We start from the raw sequence: 19,449 nt of genomic DNA, 5'->3' as shown, positions 1-19,449 counted from the left end.
AATTAAGGTCCCTATACTCAGTCTGAGCATCTAGTTTGCTCAGATCCAGTGAGTAAGCAGAAATTTCAAGATGTCAGAGTTAAGCAAAGCAATTCAGCGTTATTGCATTTGGCATAATTGAGATTCATGTGCACAACGCTTGCCAGCTGTGTAGCCCACATGAGCAAGTTTGGTTAGGTATAGGCATCACACAGCAAACATTATCCTGGGTGACTGACTAACTTCATCTAATGAATGAAACACCCCCCCCCCCCCCAAAGACAAAACCTCAACAGATGCACAGGTCAATACTTATTCGCCTGAAAACACGGTCCACTTTTTTCATGAAGTATCTGCGAAAATTCTAGTTACAGGTAGGTAGCCATGTTGGTCTACTGTAGTCGAAACAAAATAAAAAAATTCCTTTTTTTAATAATAATTTTTTTATTAAGGCTTTTACATAAAGAAAAGAAAAAAAACAGTACAAAAATACAAAAAAGAATACAAAAACAAAAGAAATACAAATAAAAACATTTCCATTTTCATAGAATTCCTTGCATTTACTTATTTCCCAGACTTCCTCACACCTCCCCTCACTGTATTCCAGGTTAGAAATTTAATCAGCAAATCCCTTCCCTCTATCTTATCTTAGTCTTTATCTTAATATTTTGGTATATCTTAATCTTTATCTTAATTCAGGTTTTTCATACTTAACCGCATTGTTGCTAATAACCCATTAACCTCCATCCGATGTCATTCTAACATTCACAAAATAAAAAAATTCTTTCCAGTAGCACCTTAGACACCAACTAAGTTAGTTATTGGTATGAGCTTTGATGTGCACGCACACGAAAAGTGTATCTGAAGAAGTGTGCATGCACACGAAAGCTCATACCAATAACTAACTTAGTTGGCCTCTAAGGTGCTACTGGAAGGAATTTTTTTATTTTATCTGCCAGAAGATGGACTTGCTTTAGGACTATGCAAAGAAAAAAATAATGTAAACCAGGTTGAGATGTACACGCTGCATCTTGCACGCCACATGCAATTTTAATTCTTAAAGGGATTCCACTGGCAATTAAAATAGTTTTAACTACTGATTATTTTGGGCTATTTAGTCATTATTGTTGTCTTTCATCTGTTAATTTTGCTGCTGTCCTTTTGGAAGTTGCTCTAGAAATACGGCAAAAGGCAAAGTTAAAAAATAAAATAAAAATAAACAATAGAAGTTTTCCACTCTGATGTCCAAGGAATAGTCTGAGGATGCTCAGGTTCTCTGTCACTCTTAAGCAGGTCTGAACCTACCCACCTCTTGAGTGAAAGACCACCTGGAAGCCCTATTATCATGATTGTAACAAATAAAGGTCATTTAGGTCCCACTGATTTTTACAGGAATGTTAATCACACAGGACTCACAAGCATTAATGTTGGCTGCATTGACCATTGCTCCTAGTTTCTTGAGGCAAGAGTAGAATTAATACTGTGCCAAAATTTGGTCTCCAATTTCACAGAAGTTTTCTTCCCCTGAGAAGAAAATAGGTTTCATTTTTTCCCCTGCCTAATTCTCAGGGCAGTTGAGAATTCCTTTAAAATTTCAGGGGTTTTGAGCGCACCCCTCATCATTGCAAGGTAGCTAGGCATGGGGGGGGGGTGTTTCTGCTTTCTAATAAAGATCAGACCAGCACTGTGCAGCCTCCCCAGCTGTCCACACTTACTGATTAAAAACAACAACAACCATGGGAGGAATTGCCTCCAGGTGTCTTCTCCTGAGTTTTAATTGAAACATGTGCACCTTACTCAAAAGTAGGGAAAATTCAACAAAAACACTGCACCCCACATGTGAATTTCATCTTCTCTCCCTTTGAATAACTTTTGAGTGCAATTCCCGCCTCATGGAGAAAAAATGGGGAGCCAAGTAGAATGTAAGAAAAAAGTAATGTTCTTTGAAAACAAACAAACAGTCGGACATGTTAATTATATATATATATACATATATATAGCTCACACCACTGTATGAGCTGGTGAAGGAGGTACCTTGTGCATCCATCAAGAGGCATCACCTGAAACGAGCCATCGAAGACTACCTGAGCGAAAACGATCCCTGCAAATGCCGCCCGTGTCGAAATGGCGGTGAGCCGGCTGTTGTGGAAACTCAGTGCCTATGCTTCTGCAAACCGTATACTTTTGGAGCAGCTTGTGAACTGGGAACTCTTGTGCAAGACCAGCCAGGCAAGTAATTTCTCTCCTGTTTTAGAGTGGAGGTGTTTAAAGCAGGTAGTGCAATGTGTGGACACTACAGGCCCTCCCCCAAATGCACACACACACATGCATGCATGCATGATGTTACTGTGATTTGAAGTTACTTAGGGCTTATCCGCACTACATTTCTCCTGCTGCTGACCCACCCCCAGGGAAACCTGATATTTCAGGCTTCCTCAACCTCGGCCTACAAGTCCCATGATCCCTAGCTAGCAGTACCAGTGGTCAGGGATGTTGGGAATTATAGTCTCAGAACATCTGGGGGGCCGAGGTTGAGGAAGCCTGTGATATTTAGTGCTGACTTGGAGCAAACAGCAATGAGGTTTTCTGCCAGTTACCTTTTTGTTCTGATTTAGTGCTAAAAAGTGGGGTTTGGGGGGGGGCAGTGGGGCAAAGGCAATACCACTTGGACCTCTCCCTACAAAGCATGGGTCAAGTGGGAAACCACTCAGACTCATGCTTTCTAGGCATGGGTTAAGCGAAAGTGTGGATAGGTCCTTATAGTGCAAAAGGACCAACTCTTTTCTCTGGCCTCTGCAACGCCAGAGGCAGGCTTGCAGGATCTACTGTAACTTGCATTTCTTTTACTAGAACTTCAAGGTAAACCTGGTTTCAACCAAACCTGGTTCTAGTAAACCTGGTTTCAACTGAACCTGGAAGCAAAAGAGTGGTTCAGGGGGAGGAGAGTCTGATGCAAAAATGATAGCTGAGGAGCTGGAGATAATAACCCACCACATTCTGTAAGTCACATGCTGGAAGGTACACATCTGCTTTCCATAGGCATCCACAGGATTTTTTAAAGCAAAACACCAAATAGGGGAGCAGGCCAGTTTCTCACAACAATGAGAATAGTGCCTGTGCATTTCCTCTCATTTCTCAGGTTATACAAGTCCTGGAAGCTTGCTCTTTGGGGAAAAAAATAAAGCTGGGAATCGGGATTACGATTCACCAGGGCAGGGGGGGACAACAGTCAGCTTTTCTGTGAATTGCCATTTGCTCTGATTCAGCAGTAAAATGCAGGTTTCCTGGGGAAAGTACTAGGACAAAAAAGTGCTTTTAAGTGTTGATCTGTGCCTAGAAAGCATGGTGCAAAAGGAGTCTGGATGAGCCTTTAGTTAAAGGTAAAGGTAAAGGTACCCCTGCCCGTACGGGCCAGTCTTGACAGACTCTAGGGTTGTGCGCCCATCTCACTCAAAGAGGCCAGGGGCCAGCGCTGTCCAAAGACACTTCCGGGTCATGTGGCCAGCGTGACAACGCTGCTCTGGCGAGCCAGAGCCGCACACGGAAACGCCGTTTACCTTCCCGCTAGTAAGCGGTCCCTATTTATCTACTTGCACCCGAGAGTGCTTTCGAACTGCTAGGTTGGCAGACGCTGGGAGCGAACAACGGGAGCGCACCCCGCCGCGGGGATTCGAACCGCCGACCTTTCGATCGGCAAGCCCTAGGCGCTGAGGCTTTAACCCACAGCGCCACCCGCGTCCCGAGCCTTTAGTTAACAGCAAGGAATTATGTACCCATAATTTACATGTGACAAACACTGGTGCTGAGAGATAAGGAATCAGCACATCAGGATTTCTGCCCCCTCCTTACTTGCGATTGTCAAACAACTGGGAGTCATGAACTCTTGCTGATTTATTGCAAATCACCTAGGGCTCTGCCAAATAATCTCAGTTGGTCTTCTGTGCAGTTGCAACAATGTGTGAACTGTAAGGTAAAGGTAAAGGTACCCCTGCCCGTACGGGCCAGTCTTGACAGACTCTAGGGTTGTGCGCCCATCTCACTCAAGAGGCCGGGGGCCAGCGCTGTCCGAAGACACTTCCGGGTCACGTGGCCAGCGTGACATCGCTGCTCTGGCGAGCCAGAGCCGCACACGGAAACGCCGTTTACCTTCCCGCTAGTAAGCGGTCCCTATTTATCTACTTGCACTGGCATGCTTTTGAACTGCTAGGTTGGCAGGCGCTGGGACCGAGCAACGGGAGCGCACCCCGCCGCGGGGATTCGAACCGCCGACCTTTCGATCAGCAAGCCCTAGGCACTGAGGCTTTAACCCACAGCGCCACCCACGTCCCAAACTGTAGGGACGTGTGAACTGTAGGGCCACTGTAATAGTTAACAGCTTAGCTATTTTCACCTCTAAGAAGGGGAGCAGCTGATATTGAAAGCTGGTGCATAGACAAGGGTGCAGTTTGCCCTCACTCCTTAAGGGGAATCAAATATATCAAATTTCCTAATATTGTCCAGGTTTCAAGCTCTTCCCTCCAGAGGGAGGAGGGTGCAGGTGAATATCTTGTGACGGTGAGTTGCATAGTATCCTGTGTCTGATCCACTGAAAAATGATACATGGCCTTTCCTGCCATTATGAAGGAGTCATTGATGGAAGCTGGAGCTGCTGGTCCTCATGGAGTTCTTGTACAGGAGGAAGGAAATCAAGAAGTCGAAGCTGTAATAATCCCAGTCCCAGTGGCGGTGGAAGGTCCTGCATTGGAGAAGCAGCTGAAAGCCGCCAGTGTGAGGATGAGGATTTGCAACATTTTCGGTAGGTGGAAATGATACTTGCTAAGAGGAAAGATGGTTTGGCAAGTCCTGGAGTCACCTGAGACTTGTTGCAAATTATACATTGAAGAGAGAGTCAATGTATTGCTCTCCTGAAGTTGCTGAGCTACAGTTCCCATTATGCCTGACCACTGGTCATGCTAGATGAGGCTGATGGGAGTTGTCATCCTACAACATCTGGAGGTCAGCCCATATACATGGTGTAGTGAAATGGTTCTCAAACAGTGATCTTTGGACCACCAGTGATCCACAAGGTTCATTCAAGTGGTCTACAGTGCATCTGTGGATTTGTGGTTGAAGACAGAAGACAGCACATCCATCACACTGAATATGCCTGTTGGCTTTTAATGGTATTTCAATTGCTTCTTTTATTTCTTATGTTGTATTACAGGCATTCTGTGTTGATTTTGCCACACATCCTACCATTTTTACTTTGTGCTCATAAAGTAGTAAGAATAATTATAAAACAACATGGAGACAGGGAGACCCAGTTTTGGTGCTGGGTGCAAGATGGGTGAATGGCTTGGAGTTCTGAAATCACCACAAATGTCTACCAAGTGTTTAAGATGAAACTTTTCAGTGCCTTCAACAAATGGTTTGGGAGGACCTGAAATGGCAACATTGCAGAAATTGGGCAAGCACAGTTCTGGTTGGAAAATCCAGTTGTATGATCAGGATATACCGTATTTTTCACCCTATAGGACGCACTTTTCCCCCTCCAAAAATGAAGGGGAATTTTTTTATTATTATTCATTTCCCCCCCCCCCCCAAAAAAAACGAGGTGCATCCTATGGGCCGGTGCACCCTATAGGGCGAAAAATACGGTAAACACTTTCTTTAAGTTGCAATTTTTCAATCTCATTAGATAATTTTTTGTGACCTGGAAAAAGTATTTATTATTTGTGACCTGGGAAAAGTTAGCTCAAACTAACTTTTTTTCATGCAAGGATTTGGAGCATTTCATTTAGGCTGGGACAAGAAAGGGACAAAAGTTGGTGAGCATCCATTAGCTGCTTTTTCTCTATGAGTGTGTTTGTGTCCCTCTCCAGATGCTGATAATTTAAATTTGATAGAAGCTTAATGGCCTTGCAGAAACAGACCCCTCTGAGAAGTAAAGTGTTTTGAAATGAAAGGTGACAAATCTCTTGAACTCTGAAATAAATTATAATCATAATGTTTTGCTTTCTAGTTCAATAGAACCACACTGCTTTGATGTGTCTACGCTGGGCACAGAATCCTGCCCACCACCTCCCCCCTTGGAAAATGGATATGTGCAGGTAAGTGAAGCACAATAAAATGCCCTCCTTATGAAGGTTCTCTGCATAGATAAGAATAGTAAAATTTAGGTTGCAGTTCTGCGTACCTCTAATGTAGCCCATGCGGTAACCTCCAGATGTTGTGGAACTACAATTTCCATCAGCCAGCATGGGCAACAGTCAGGGCTGATGGAAGTTGTAGTAATCCAAACAGGATCTGAAGGCCACCTGTAATTCCCACTTGCCCAGGAGTAAGCCCCATTGAACTCAGTGGAACTTAACATCTGAGTCCATATGTTTGTACTTTGATTGCACTACAGTGGAACCTCGGGTTACAGACACTTCAGGTTACAGATGCTTCAGGTTACAGACTCCGCTAACCCAGAAATAGTACCTCGGGTTAAGAACTTTGCTTCAGGATGAGAACAGAAATTGTGCTCCGGTGGTGCGGCAGCAGCAGGAGGCCCCATTAGCTAAAGTGGTACCTCAGGTTAAGAACAGTTTCAGGTTAAGAATGGACCTCCAGAATGAATTAAGTTCTTAACCCGAGGTACTACTGTACAGTGGTATCTCTGGTTACATACGCTTCAGGTTACAGACTCCGCTAACCCAGAAATAGTGCTTCAGGTTAAGAACTTTGCTTCAGGATAAGAACAGAAATTGGGCTCCGGCGGTGCGGCGGCAGCAGGAGGCCCCATTAGCTAAAGTGGTGCTTCAGGTTAAGAACAGTTTCAGGTTAAGTACGGACCTCCGGAACGAATTAAGTTCTTAACCCGAGGTACCACTGTACCATTTCATATATGGACTTCATTGCTGGTTCACTGGTTTATTTAGGCAGTAAGCAAGTTTACCTAGGCAGAAATATCCATGTCCTGGGCCACGATGCTGATCATTCAAAAATGCAATCAAAAAATTCTATAACGCTGTATATTTTGAATAATTATGTCAGAATTATTCAAGCATGTAAGAATAGAGAGGCATCCCTCCACTCAGTGTCCCTCAATTTTTCTACTTTTTAGGATGCCGATTCATCCTATCCTGTGGGGAAGAGCATCATTTACACCTGCAATAATGGATATGCTGTTGTGGGGGACCCGGTGGTGACCTGTGGCGAAGGCTTGAGGTGGACCATTGGACAGATGAGCTGCCAGAGTATGTGTCTGTAAACCTGGCTACAAAGTACAATTCACCATTTACATTTGCGTGCCCAGGCAGAGCCCCCCCCCCGACCCCAGGCGACACCCGGGTGGAATAATGACTCGTGACAACGTGTTATGGGATTAAAATTGGCCACAACTTTATTAAAGATTCAGATGTAGGAAGACCTTGGCTTAGGCATTGGTCGTTTATCCCTCCCAGTCCCCGGCCAGGGATCTGGGGCACATCAGGGTTAGCCAATCTGTCTGGGGACTGGGCTGGCTCTGGAAGACGTATGTTTAAGCAGAGAGCCTGCCCCCTATTTCACCGCAACACAGGGGAGTGCACTGACAACCTTTCAGCGCATGGCCAGTGACTCCCCTCAACACAACCCCTTTAACAGGGAACCCTGGGATCACTGCCGTGGGGGGGGGGCATGTGTCAACGCTTCACACCCCCTACCCATTTAGGTAAGATAGACTAAAGGATTCTGCCCAAGGCCTATAACCGCCAAAGTTGTGACGATTTGCTACGGGGAAGGCAAAACCTGCCAATGCAGGGAAATTCCTTCCCGGTCCTTCATTGTAAGACTGTAGCAGGGCCTTGATGAGCTATGCAGAACTGGCTAAATTGACATACAAACTGCGGGACAAGGACAACTGTGACTTTAAGGAAGAATGGGAGCTTTTTACAAATTATCTAAAAAGACAGCAAAATGAACTGGACCCCTTGGCCGGTTTTGAATAAACATGCACAAATTTATTTGTTGATAACATGATAGATTAGATAGATAGATAGATGATAGATAGATAGATAGATAGATAATGTAAGGATATGTATAATTTTATAACATGCAGAGAACAATATGTGCTGAGAAATCAGAGAGAGGAACTGAGGGAACTCTTGAGGGGGGAGGGAGGGTTTGAAGGGGGGAAAGGGGGAAATAATGAATATGATATGTTTTGACAGTGTGCATGTTGAAATTGTTAATAAAAATATATATTTTTAAAAAATAATAAACATTAATATAAAAAAATAAAAAAGACTGTAACAGTGCCTGCATACCTGTAAAGAAGTAGTTAAAGGTAAAGGGACCCCTGACCATTAGGTCCAGTCATGGCTGACTCTGGGGTTGCGGTGCTCATCTCGCTTTATTGGCCGACGGAGCCGGTGTACAGCTTCCAGGTCATGTGGCCAGCATGACTAAGCCGCTTCTGGTGAACCAGAGCAGCGCACGGAAACACCGTTTACCTTCCTGCCAGAGTGGTACCTATTTATCTACTTGCACTTTGACGTGCTTTCGAACTGCTAGGTTGGCAGGAGCTGGGACCGAGCAACGGGAGCTCACCCCGTCGCGGGGATTCGAACCGCCGACCTTCTGATCGGCAAGTCCTAGGCTCTGTGGTTTAACCCACAGTGCCACCCGCGTCCCTAAAGAAGTTGTTAACCTGCAATAAAAGGCCTAAACGAAGGGCGGGTAGGGCGGGTGAAGCTCTGGAGCTGACTGAGAGTTCCCATGTCAGCTCCGCCCCTTTTATGCATAAAGAGTGGACCCAACCCTTATTGTTCCACTCACTTAGCTCTGCCTCCCCAGTCGCAATTGGCTCTTTGAACGGAGGTTTGGCAGGAACCTCAAGGTTTGCGACTTGAAGAGGCAGTCCAGGAGCGCTCCGCCAGGAGTCATGTAGTATCAGGGGTGCTGTGCGTGGGCACGCAAAGGGCGCCCTTCATTTGATGTGGAGAGTGGTCATTCTATGCCAGGAAAAGATGCCATTCTTAAATTTCTGTCATGCAGCTGTTCAAGACCATTACCGAAGGAGATGAGGAAAGGAGTAACAATAGTGTGGTGTAGTGCTTAAGAGCAGTAGATTCGTATTCTGGTGAACCGGGTTTGCTTCCCCACTCCTCCACATGCAGCTACTGGGTGACCTTGGGCTAGTCACACTTCTCTGAAGTCTCTCAGCCCACTCACCTCACAGAGTGTTTGTTGTGGGGGAGGAAGGGAAAGGAGAATGTTAGCTGCTTTGAGACTCCTTCGGGTAGTGATAAAGCGGGATATCAAATCCAAACTCCTCCTCCTCCTCCTCCTCTTCTTCTTCTTCTTCTTCTTCTTCTTCTTCTTCTTCTAGGTGACTGCTGAGAGGGAGCATTTGTTTTCACCTCACAGCCCTCAAGGGCTAGGGATACAAATGTGTTTTCATTCTTCCCTCCCTCCAAGGAGCTCTGGCTATAGCTGACACGGCTCACCCTTGCCCTGTTTATCTTTGGGGCAGGGCCTTAATGTTCACCCTAATGAACCAGCCCCCACAGCTTGCTTCTCCTCTTTATTCCTTAGAAACGGCTTGTGTCTTGCCGGCGTTGGAAGGAGGACTGAGTGCAGATCCAGTGAAACCGTTGTATCAGATTGGAGAGAAGGTAAAGCTGTCGTGCCCAGAAGACACGCAGTTGGAAGGAGCAGCTGTCCTTTTGTGCGAACCCACCCTGAAGTGGTCTCCTAACGTCAACAATATCCAGTGCCGGAGGAGGGGTACGTAGTTCTAGGGCAATTTTTTGGGTGCACTTGAAGCCTGATCTTCCTTTGGAAACTTCAGAGCAGCTCCTGTGGGCCTCCAGAGAAGCATTCCACTACCCAAACTTAACTGAGCATGTTAAGACCAGATCAGTTTCAGCCATTTAACAACACCCTGCACCGCAAAAGCTATTCACTGGGTGCAGAGACATTAACTGGATTTCAGAGAGTCTTCTCCTATTTGAAGGAAGGCAAGTCTTGTCATTTTTGCCTGTGTGCAAGAGCTGCTTCCTGCTATTAGGAAGGGAGGGATCAGTGTTGTTTTTCTAGAAAAAGAGGTGCCAGAACTCACTGTGACCTCCTTTGTTCTCTTAGAATGGCAATGGTGCTCACCTGAGAGGTGCTGGAACTGAGTAATAATAATAATAATAATAATAATAATAATAATAATAATAATAATATAAAAAAAAATTATTTATACCCCGCCCATCTGGCTGGGTTTCCCCAGCCATTCTGAGTGGCTTCCAACAAACTATTAAAATACAATAGTCTATTAAACATTAAAAGCTTCCCTAAACAGGGCTGCCTTCAGATGTCTTCTAAAAGTCTGGTAGTTGTTTTTCTCTTTGACATCTGGTGGGAGGAAGTTCCACAGGGCGGGTGCCACTACCGAGAAGGCCCTCTGCTTGGTTCCCTGTAACTTGACTTCTCGCAGTGAGGGAACCGCCAGAAGGCCCTCGGCGCTGGACCTCAGTGTCCGGGTAGAACAATGAAGGTGGAGACACTCCTTCAGGTATACTGGACTGAGGCCGTTTAGGGCTTTAAAGGTCAGCATCAACACTTTGAATTGTGCTCAGAAATGTACTGTTCCTTTGAGTTCCTGTGAGTTCCCCCTGAAAAAAGCCCTGGGTGGGATGATGATAATAATAATAATAGTAATGCTACCAATTTGGAGTCAGCTGGTAGGCTTAACTCCTCTCTTTCCCTCATTTTCAATGGGAGAAGGTTGAGTTTCATAGCATTATAGTGGGCACTTGCTGCAGCATCCAACTTCATTTCCTCTGGTTCCCAGCATTACTAAATTGTGCAGCAACAACACACCATAGCACCCATGTTCTCAGTCCCAGCTATGGCATCCCTTGGACGCCCCCCCTCCCCGAAACATTCCATGTTCCTTTGCACTGGTAAGTTGCACAGTGTGAGAGGAGAAGGATGGGGAGAGAATGCCTTTTTAAAAAAAGTTCACAAAAAGGTGGACAAAAGAAATGAGTTGTCTTAAAACAGGTATATTAAAAATTAACTGTGTTGCATTAACTGTGTTGTGAGAGCTTCTAAAGTAAGCATAATTGGCCTTTTTGAGTCATGGTACTGTGAAGGGGAAAAAATCAATAGATTTTCCCCTCATTGTAAAACCAGAGGCAAAAGACAGGTCTAGTCGCTCCAGAGGCTGCAAAGGGGGAGGTTTTTAATTATGTTTTGGTGGATTGGGATTACATTTCAAGTAGAAATAACTCAGGACCGGAGGTTCACGAACAGAAAAGGCCACAAACAGGCCAGTCATCAAGCATCAAATTTGTGCAGTTTCCTTTCCTGGTTCTTTGGTGGTTGTTCTTCTGTATTGCTATGTGCGCCCCCAATCTCCAAGAAATCTCAGGGGTGGGGCTCGGCACGCATCTCTTCTTGGAGCAAAGGTCACCGGAGTCTTATGGTGTCTTTCTGATAGATGGTTTTGTTTACAGGCTGAGCGTAGGCTACAAGGTGCACAGCATTAGCATTCGCAGCCGATTTTCCTTTCCCATCAGGTTTCTAGCAGGGCAGCCTGTGCCATTTCTTTGGATTCTTGCAGAAAGCAAATCAGACCACTGTTTGTTTTGAGCTGGCTGGTTGTTCTTCTTCCCCACTTGCTCCCAGCCCAGGGAAAGAGAGGGAAACTGAGGCCCCATTCCCAAACGGCTTTCCTTCCAGCAAAGCCCACCGACTGAGAGGAACATAGAACGCTGCCTTATAGCGAGTGAGACCACTGGCTCCATCTTCTTCATTGCACTGATTTGCAACTGGGCCAAGCTCAAGGTGTTACTATCTGTATATAAAGGCCTTAACAACCAGGGGGCCAGTTTACCTGTGAGATCGTCTTGCCCCATATGCGCCCCCTCGGCCGCTTTGATCAGTGGAATTGACACAGGTACCACATAACACCCTTTCCACATTTGTGAGAATTCAGTCTTTTAGTGTGGTTGCCCCTATCCTTTGAAACTCCCTGCATACAGATATCAGGCAGGCACCTTCAATGTGCTCTTTTTGGCACCTGCTGACAACACAACCTGAAGGAGCATCTCCACCCCCGTCATTCTGCCTGGACACTGAGGTCCAGCTCTGAGGGCCTTCTGGTGGTTCCCTCACTGCGAGAAGTGAGGTTACAGGGAACCAGGCAGAGGGCCTTCTTGGTGGTGGCTCCCACCCTGTGGAACGCCCTCCCATCAGATGTCAAGGAAATAAGCAACTATCTGACTTTTAAAAGGCATCTGAAGGCACCCCTCTTTAATGTTTTTAATGTTTAATGCTGTGTTGTGTTTTTAATATTCAGTTGGGAGCCACCCAGAGTGGCTGGGGAAACCCAGCCAGATGGGTGGGGTATTATTATTATTATTATTATTATTATTATTATTATTATTATACTATTGTTTTGACAAGCCTATCAAGAGATGTAAGAAGTTGATGTGCGCTTTGGTCTGCTTTTTAGCCTATTGTTGTTTTCGGTTTTCAAAAGTTTTGCATCAATTTTTGTTTCCTCAGTGATCGTTTTATTGTGTTAACTCTTTAGTAAACTGCTTTTAGGTGCTTTTTTTTTTTTACAATCAAGCAGTGTATAAATTTTATGAAATAAATAAAATATATCGTTGTCTTCGCTGATTGCCAGCAGCTCTCCAGGGTTTCAAGCAGGGGTCACACTCCCAGCCCAAATTTGGAGATTGAACTTGAGTCCTTCTGCATGCAAAGCAGATGTCCTGCTGCTGAAATGTGTCCCTTCCTGCCGAACCCACATAACGCTTGGATGATCTTGACGTCTTACCGAACACGCTAACAGAGTTAAAAGGGCAGTGTTCGAAATTAGCTAGGAGCCAGGCTCATTTTGTGACTGGGGATTGTCAGAAGGGAAGAGCGCTTTGAGAAGCCTTATCAGCGTGTATGGCTGCGGAGGCTCGATAATAAATTTGCTGCTGCTGGCATTGAGATCGCAGGAGAGGAAATGCTTCGCCACCCAACGCCAGAGAAAACAAAGCAGGAAGGAACATTGTCGGCTCTGCCAGGGCTATCAAGATGATCTCTGGCCAGTCTGCTCATTCCATATCTTTATCGTCTGTTTCTTCTTTCTCCTCAGTTCCCAGCACAGATACTGGGCCAGCTGCCCCAGAATGCCAGCCATGGGAGAAAGCCCAAGAGGCAAAATGTGTGTGTAAGATGCCGTATGAATGTGGGTGAGTTGCCATAGGTATCTCATTTCTGTTAGAATGCTAAACCCTCCAAGGGCATGAGCCCATGACAGATTAGAAAGCTTTGGAGAAATAAAGCGAGCTTTGCTAGCAATAAAATACCATTTTCTCAGCCCTGTCCCACTTTAGTCCTTTTCATCTTTTTACCTGCCTTGATGGAGCTGTCGTTTGGTATTAGTAGAGAGATAGCTTGGCTAAAAGAACAGAAAGGGGAAAGAGGGCTTTGGTTGTGTAAAACAGGGAGAGAAAAGGAGACAAAAACATATATTCTGGAGATTTGGAAGTGTGGCAGCGAGTTACCTTAGATCCTGCAGGGACCTTTTTCTAACAAAGGCAAGTGAGCATGTGAAATAAAAATGGATGGTTTTTATTTGGGGGATGCTAGTCAGATAAGTAATAAATAATTTGATTCCCTTTTTCCGCTGAAGCGCTGGAGAATCCGTCCTGTGATATTGGGAATCTCTGTCAAGTAATGTGTGCCCAACCTGACATTCTTCTTTTAAGTTTATACCTGAGGGCCCTCCAGACTGCTGGGTGTATTTTTTGTGTGGGTATATTCTGCAACATGTCATTGACGGGTTTATACTAAACTGTCCACACATCATTATTTTGCTGTGCGGACTGTAGAGAATTCTGGTTGATGGGAAGCATTTGGCTTTGTGGGTCACAAATTGTGCAGGCTGTCCCCGTAAAGCAGGGATAGGTAACCTGTCACCTTTCAGTTTTTGTTGAGCTACAATTCCCATCATGCTGGTTGGCGCAGACTTAGCACAGGGCCTTTCCAGTGGTAGTCCCCCAATAGTGAAATGCCCTCCCTATCGAGGTATGCCTGTTTCCCCTTTTATCAACTTTCAGGGGGGATTTGAAAACATCCATGTTTACTCAAGCATTTGGTGGCTGAAGAATACTGTTCCTTCCAACCCTGGGATCATTGTTTTTAACCACAACTGCTTTTAGGGTGTTTTAACTTGTAGGTTTTTAATTCTTTTCGGAATATTTTAACTGTTTTGAAATGTTTTTGCTTTGTTGGTTTTTAGAATGTGTTCCATTTACGAGGTATAAATTAAAAAAAAAAATCCCTCACCATTTGCTACGCTTTTTGGGGCTGATGGGAGTTGGTGTCAAACAACATCTTGGAAGGCCGCAGATTCCCCAACCCTGCTGTAAATTTCAGCCCCCTGTCAATAGTGTGATTTCTTCCTTTTCCTCCCAGCTCTTCCCTGGACATCTGTGCTACAGACCAAAGAACCAAGAGAAGCACATGGCTAACCATCTGCAAGCTACATGCATTGGAGTGCATGGGCAGGCAATATGCTTTGGTCAGCAAGGAAACCTGCAGGACTCCTGCTGAATCCACAAGACCTTGTGGCTCATGCCAGCTGTGGGAGACATGTCATGGTAAGAGGTTTCCCCAACATCCTTCTGCACCCAAATTCCTGACCAGATAATTCAATTTGTGGGTGCACTTGCTTCCCACCCCACCCCGGTACTTCTAAATGTGATTTACTGGGAATAGCAGGAGCAAGCTTGAAGAAAAAAATATGTGGTTGACCTAGATTTAGTGCAGAGTTATCTTAGGGTTGGGACGCAGGTGGCATTGTGGGTTAAATCACAGAGCCTAGGGCTTCCAATCAGAAGGTCGGTGGTTTGAATCCCCGTGACGGGGTGAGCTCCCGTTGCTCGGTCCCTTCTCCTGCCAACCTAGCAGTTCGAAAGCACATCAAAATGCAAGTAGATAAATAGGTACCACTCCGGCGGGAAGGTAAACAGCGTTTCTGTGCGCTGCTCTGGTTTGCCAGAAGCAGCTTAGTCATGCTGTCCACATGACCTGGAAGCTGTACGTCAGCTCCCTCGGCCAGTAAAGCGAGATGAGCACTGCAACCCCAGAGTTGTCCATGACTGGACCTAATGGTCAGGGGTTCCTTTACCTTTACTATCTTAGGGTTACCCTCCCCAGAGTTAGCTGGGGCATTTGCTCTGTTTCTGGCAGAGAGCTTCAGAACTATGGAGAAGGAAAATTATGATTTGTTACCAGAGATGAGAGCAAAGGTTAGCTATAGGATGAAGTGTACAATGGTGGTCTTCAAACTTACTTTTCTCATTGATTTGCTTGCTGAGGAATACCAGTACACCCGTACTGCAGGGTTCTAGGGAACATTCTTTGAACCAAACTACAAATTATGTTCACTTTATAGAAGCGGGTGTTTTTCATTTAAAACCCAGTTGCCTGATTGGACCCTAGTATGTACAGGTAAGGGAGTTGTTGTTGTTGTTGTTGTTTTATTTCTATACTGCTCTATACCCGAAGGTCTCAGGGTGGTTGACATGAAGGATCACATACATAAAATCAAAATACAAACAGCAACCCAATAAAAAAAAAAAACCCTAAAAAGAGCCAGCATTTTAAAAAGAGTATAGGATGTAGATCAGGTCAGGCAAAGGCCTGGTTAAAAAGGAACGTTTTTGCCTGGTGCCTAAAGGTGTATAGTGAAGGCACCAGGCAATCTTCCCTGGGGAGAGCATTCCACAGACTGGGAGCCACTGCAGAGAAGGCCCGTTCTCGTGTTGCAGGCTCAGCATAGAAGGGGAGGGTGTTAAAGAATTATTTATTTTAAAATATTTCCAGGATGCTTTGATGAGTAAAACTTACCCAAGGCTGAACAACTTACTGAGCAGCAGAAAAAATACAGCTTACAACAATTTTAACACATGAGCTATTGCTGCAATCTGCTCCAATTGTATATTTTATCTTTATGAACTCTGTTTTTATTTTGTTATGTTATGTAAGCTGGTCTTTGACCGTAATTAATTATCCGTCTATCTCAGCTTACAACAGTAATAAGATAGAATATGACACAAAACACCCACTGCACCCATGTAATTCATTGATGGCTCCTTGTACCCCACATGAATTTCACTCTAGATTGCTCCCTCTCCTACACACATACACTGGCAATTTGTGCAAAACCAAAACTTAACTGCAACCCTGCACTTCAAAGTAGGGGTGGATCAGGGCTAGATCTGTCCTGGCAAGCTGCAGGAAGTGGCCTGCCAGGTTTGCTTGCTGATCATTTCAGGAGATAATGATATTTGCAGAGTGATCTTTAAATCAGCACCTGGGGCAGTGCAAAGTTACTGAGCTTTTTTTTTAGGAAATCAAAGTTGCTGTGCCGCATTGGAAATTCCCATGCCGCCCTACCGACCCCTGTGGTGCCCAACGCCACGCCCCCCGTGCAGAACTTAGGAGTGGGCTGTGTGACTAAGCCAGATTCTAGAGCACTTGGACGTCAACTGACCAATATGGCTGATCACACAGGTGGCAACTCCACCATTTAACTGGCTTATTTACTGAAAGGTTTGCTGTCTTTTGAGAGAGGAAAGAGGGAGAGGTTGGGTGGGGAAATTGAGAGAAAAGCTGAGAGAAGAAAGAGACTGAAAGAGGAAAACAGAGAAAGTTGGACATACAGTATATGGTGAAAGATTTGGAGTTCCATGATTGAGATGACTAGAGAACCCCTCCGCTGCAAGTTGAAGCTTAGAGTGGTTTTGAAGAAGTTGAAGATGACTGTGTTAGAGTATGGCAGTGCATTTTGTTTGGTAGGTCTTTAGCTGTCTCAAGCCAGCAGTAAGGTAAAGGTGCCCCTGCCCGTACGGTCCAGTCTTGACAGACTCATCTCACTTAAGAGGCCGGTGCGCCCATCTCACTTCCGGGTCACGTGGCCAGCGTGACAAACCCGCATCTGGCGAGCCAGCGCAGCACATGGAAACGCCATTTACCTTCCTGCCAGTAAGCGGTCCCTATTTATCTACTTGCACCCGGAGGTGCTTTCGAACTGCTAGGTTGGCAGGCGCTGGGACCGAGCAACGGGAGTGCACCCCGCCGCGGGGATTCGAACCGCTGACCTTTCGATCGGCAAGCCCTAGGCACTGAGGCTTTTACCCACAGCGCCACCCGCGTCCCCGGCCAGCAGTAACACAACACTTATTTCATATTGTCTTAAAGCAAGCAGATGGGCTGTACAGAGCCAGACTTTGTCAGCCAACCTGAAATACTCAAAGGTCTTGACTTATCTTGTATCAATAAAGTGGGAGAGAGGCATCTAGCTGAGATAAGGAGAGGTGCAGTGTTTAAACATCAGGCCCCCCTCCTCCTTTCAGAAGCAGCTGTCTCCAAGAGACTCTGGGAGATGGTTGAGTCCCGCTGAGGCTGTATATCATCTGCCTGAGCGGCTGAGCTTCCCCAAACCAGCCCCAAACCTTGCATTGGTGCTGGGGAGGATAAAAGGAACGCCTGCGAAGTTGGCTTCTTTTGGTCTTCCTGTAGCTGCTTGTTAATCCAGGTCGTTGGATGAATTACTGTCTCATTCACTATTGTTTAATTTTTCTCATTTGTGGCGGTTGTTTAGATCCAACCAACCAGTGCACGTGCAAAGAAGCTGGACAATGCGGTGACACAGGAATAAGCATTTGCGTTGAAGTGGAAGGAAGGGTCGCACAGCAGACCATGACTGAATGCGAGGCTGGCATCCTCAAGTGCCAGGGGGAGAATATCACTGTTGTTAGCATAAGACCGTGCGATGTACAAAATCCCTAGTCTATGTTTGCTTATTGCACTAGGATAACCACTCGGCTTTCCAGTGTGTTATACACTGTATTACATTACTGCTGAAACCCTTGGCCAAATCTCTCTGGGGCATATAACTCAGTTATGTATACTTGTTGGTTTTTGTTGATTACATTTGTATATTATTGAGAATTCTTTTATTTTGTTTTATCTACCCTGCTTAGGAACCATTTGATTAAGCAGTTTATATGTTCTTCTAAATAAAATAAAAAAGTAAAGGGTCAGGAGAATGGTGGGGTGAGGATTATTAAAACTAGCAAAATGGATATAACTTTGTAGGTGATAGGGGAAGAGAAGGCTTGTTTATTTCAAGGACATATGGGGGGGGAGTGCATCCTCCCCCCCCCCCGATGGCTGTCATAGAGGAGCAGCCCACCCAGTGTCAAACACAGGATAGATTTTATTCATACTTCAGATGTGGCACTTTACTTTTTCCTGTGGTGTTAAATGGCAGCTGTTCATTGGTATGGGAGAAAGTAAAGGAGGGCATCTGAAGAAACTAGTGATGTGCTATTAAATTGTTCTCTGCACTTACTGACTCGCCCATGGAAAACCAGGCCTCCCCTCTCTTCTTCTCTGGTCTCCTTTGGGAGGAAGGTTCAGATATAAATTTAATAAATGGCCAAGAATATCTCCATAGGCTCACAGTTAGCTCTGCTTCTTGACTATGCCAGATTCTAGAGCGCTTGGACGTCAACTGACCAATATGGCTGATCACAACAGGTGGCAACTCCACCATTTAACTGGCTTATTTATTGGAAGGTTTGCTGTCTTTTAAGAGAGGAAAGAGGGAGAAGTTGGGTGGTGGAAACCGAGAAGAAAGAGAGTGAAAGAGGAAAACAAAGAAAGTTGGACATACAGGAATTCCATGACTGAGATTACTAGAGTACCCTTCTGCTGCAAGTTGATGCTTAAACTGGGTTTGGAGAAGTTGAAGATGACTGTGTTAGAGTATGGTAGTACATTTTGCTTAGTAGGTCTTTAGCTGTCTCAAGCCAGCAATAACCCAGAACACTTATTTCATATTGTCTTAAAGCAAGCAGATGGACTGTACCGAGCCATCCTGAAATACTCAAAGATCATGACTTATCTTGTATCAATAAATAATGGTTGTTGTGTTTGTTTGTTTTTTTAAAAAGGCTTTGGTGTGATTCCTGTTCATAATCCCCTTGGAATTGTTTTATAACTTGTTGTTTGCCACCCTGGGCTCCTTTGGGAGGAAAGGTGAGATATAAATTAACTTCCCAGAATGCCTTGGGGGTGATGCAACATGATGTAGCCTTACTCTTAAGACAGTACAGTCGTACCTTGGATCTCAAACGCCTTGGCTCCCGAACGATCAAAAATCAAAAGTGAGTGTTCCAGTTTGCGAATGATTTTCGGAAGCCGAACATCCGGCACAGCTTCTGACGGGCTGCAGGAGCCATGCTTTGGTTTCTGAATGTTTTGGAAGTTGAACGGACTTCCAGAACAAATTCCATTTGACTTCCAAGGTATGACTGTAAAGTAAAATGTGGCCAGTGGGAAGCAGCAGAGAGAGAGCATTGAGCTTAAAGGAAGAAAGAAAAACATTAGCTACATCCTAAGTTTAAGTAAGGTAAATGGCAACTCCATCTCATATCCCTCAATATTTTTGGGGAG

At 45.1% G+C, this 19,449-nt stretch overlaps 1 protein-coding gene across 2 annotated transcripts in view; it reads left to right on the top strand.

Annotated features, from left to right (window-relative positions):
• The window catches only part of C7 (complement C7), a 38,024-nt gene extending 19,078 nt beyond the window's left edge, over positions 1-18,946 (top strand). For both annotated transcript variants that reach the window (XM_083402777.1, XM_083402776.1), the window contains exons 11-18: positions 1,980-2,208; positions 4,603-4,774; positions 5,981-6,068; positions 7,067-7,199; positions 9,520-9,711; positions 13,073-13,169; positions 14,398-14,582; positions 17,591-18,946. In XM_083402777.1, the coding sequence (XP_083258903.1) occupies positions 1,980-2,208; positions 4,603-4,774; positions 5,981-6,068; positions 7,067-7,199; positions 9,520-9,711; positions 13,073-13,169; positions 14,398-14,582; positions 17,591-17,778 (1,284 nt within the window). In that variant the 3' untranslated portion in view covers positions 17,779-18,946. The remainder of the gene's footprint in view (positions 1-1,979; positions 2,209-4,602; positions 4,775-5,980; positions 6,069-7,066; positions 7,200-9,519; positions 9,712-13,072; positions 13,170-14,397; positions 14,583-17,590) is intronic.
• Positions 18,947-19,449: the final 503 nt, after the last annotated feature.

This window comes from Podarcis tiliguerta (assembly GCF_965153285.1).
Source record: "Podarcis tiliguerta genome assembly, chromosome: 11".
In the NCBI taxonomy this organism is placed as follows: domain Eukaryota; kingdom Metazoa; phylum Chordata; class Lepidosauria; order Squamata; family Lacertidae; genus Podarcis; species Podarcis tiliguerta.
This window is presented reverse-complemented; position numbering and strand designations above follow the sequence as displayed.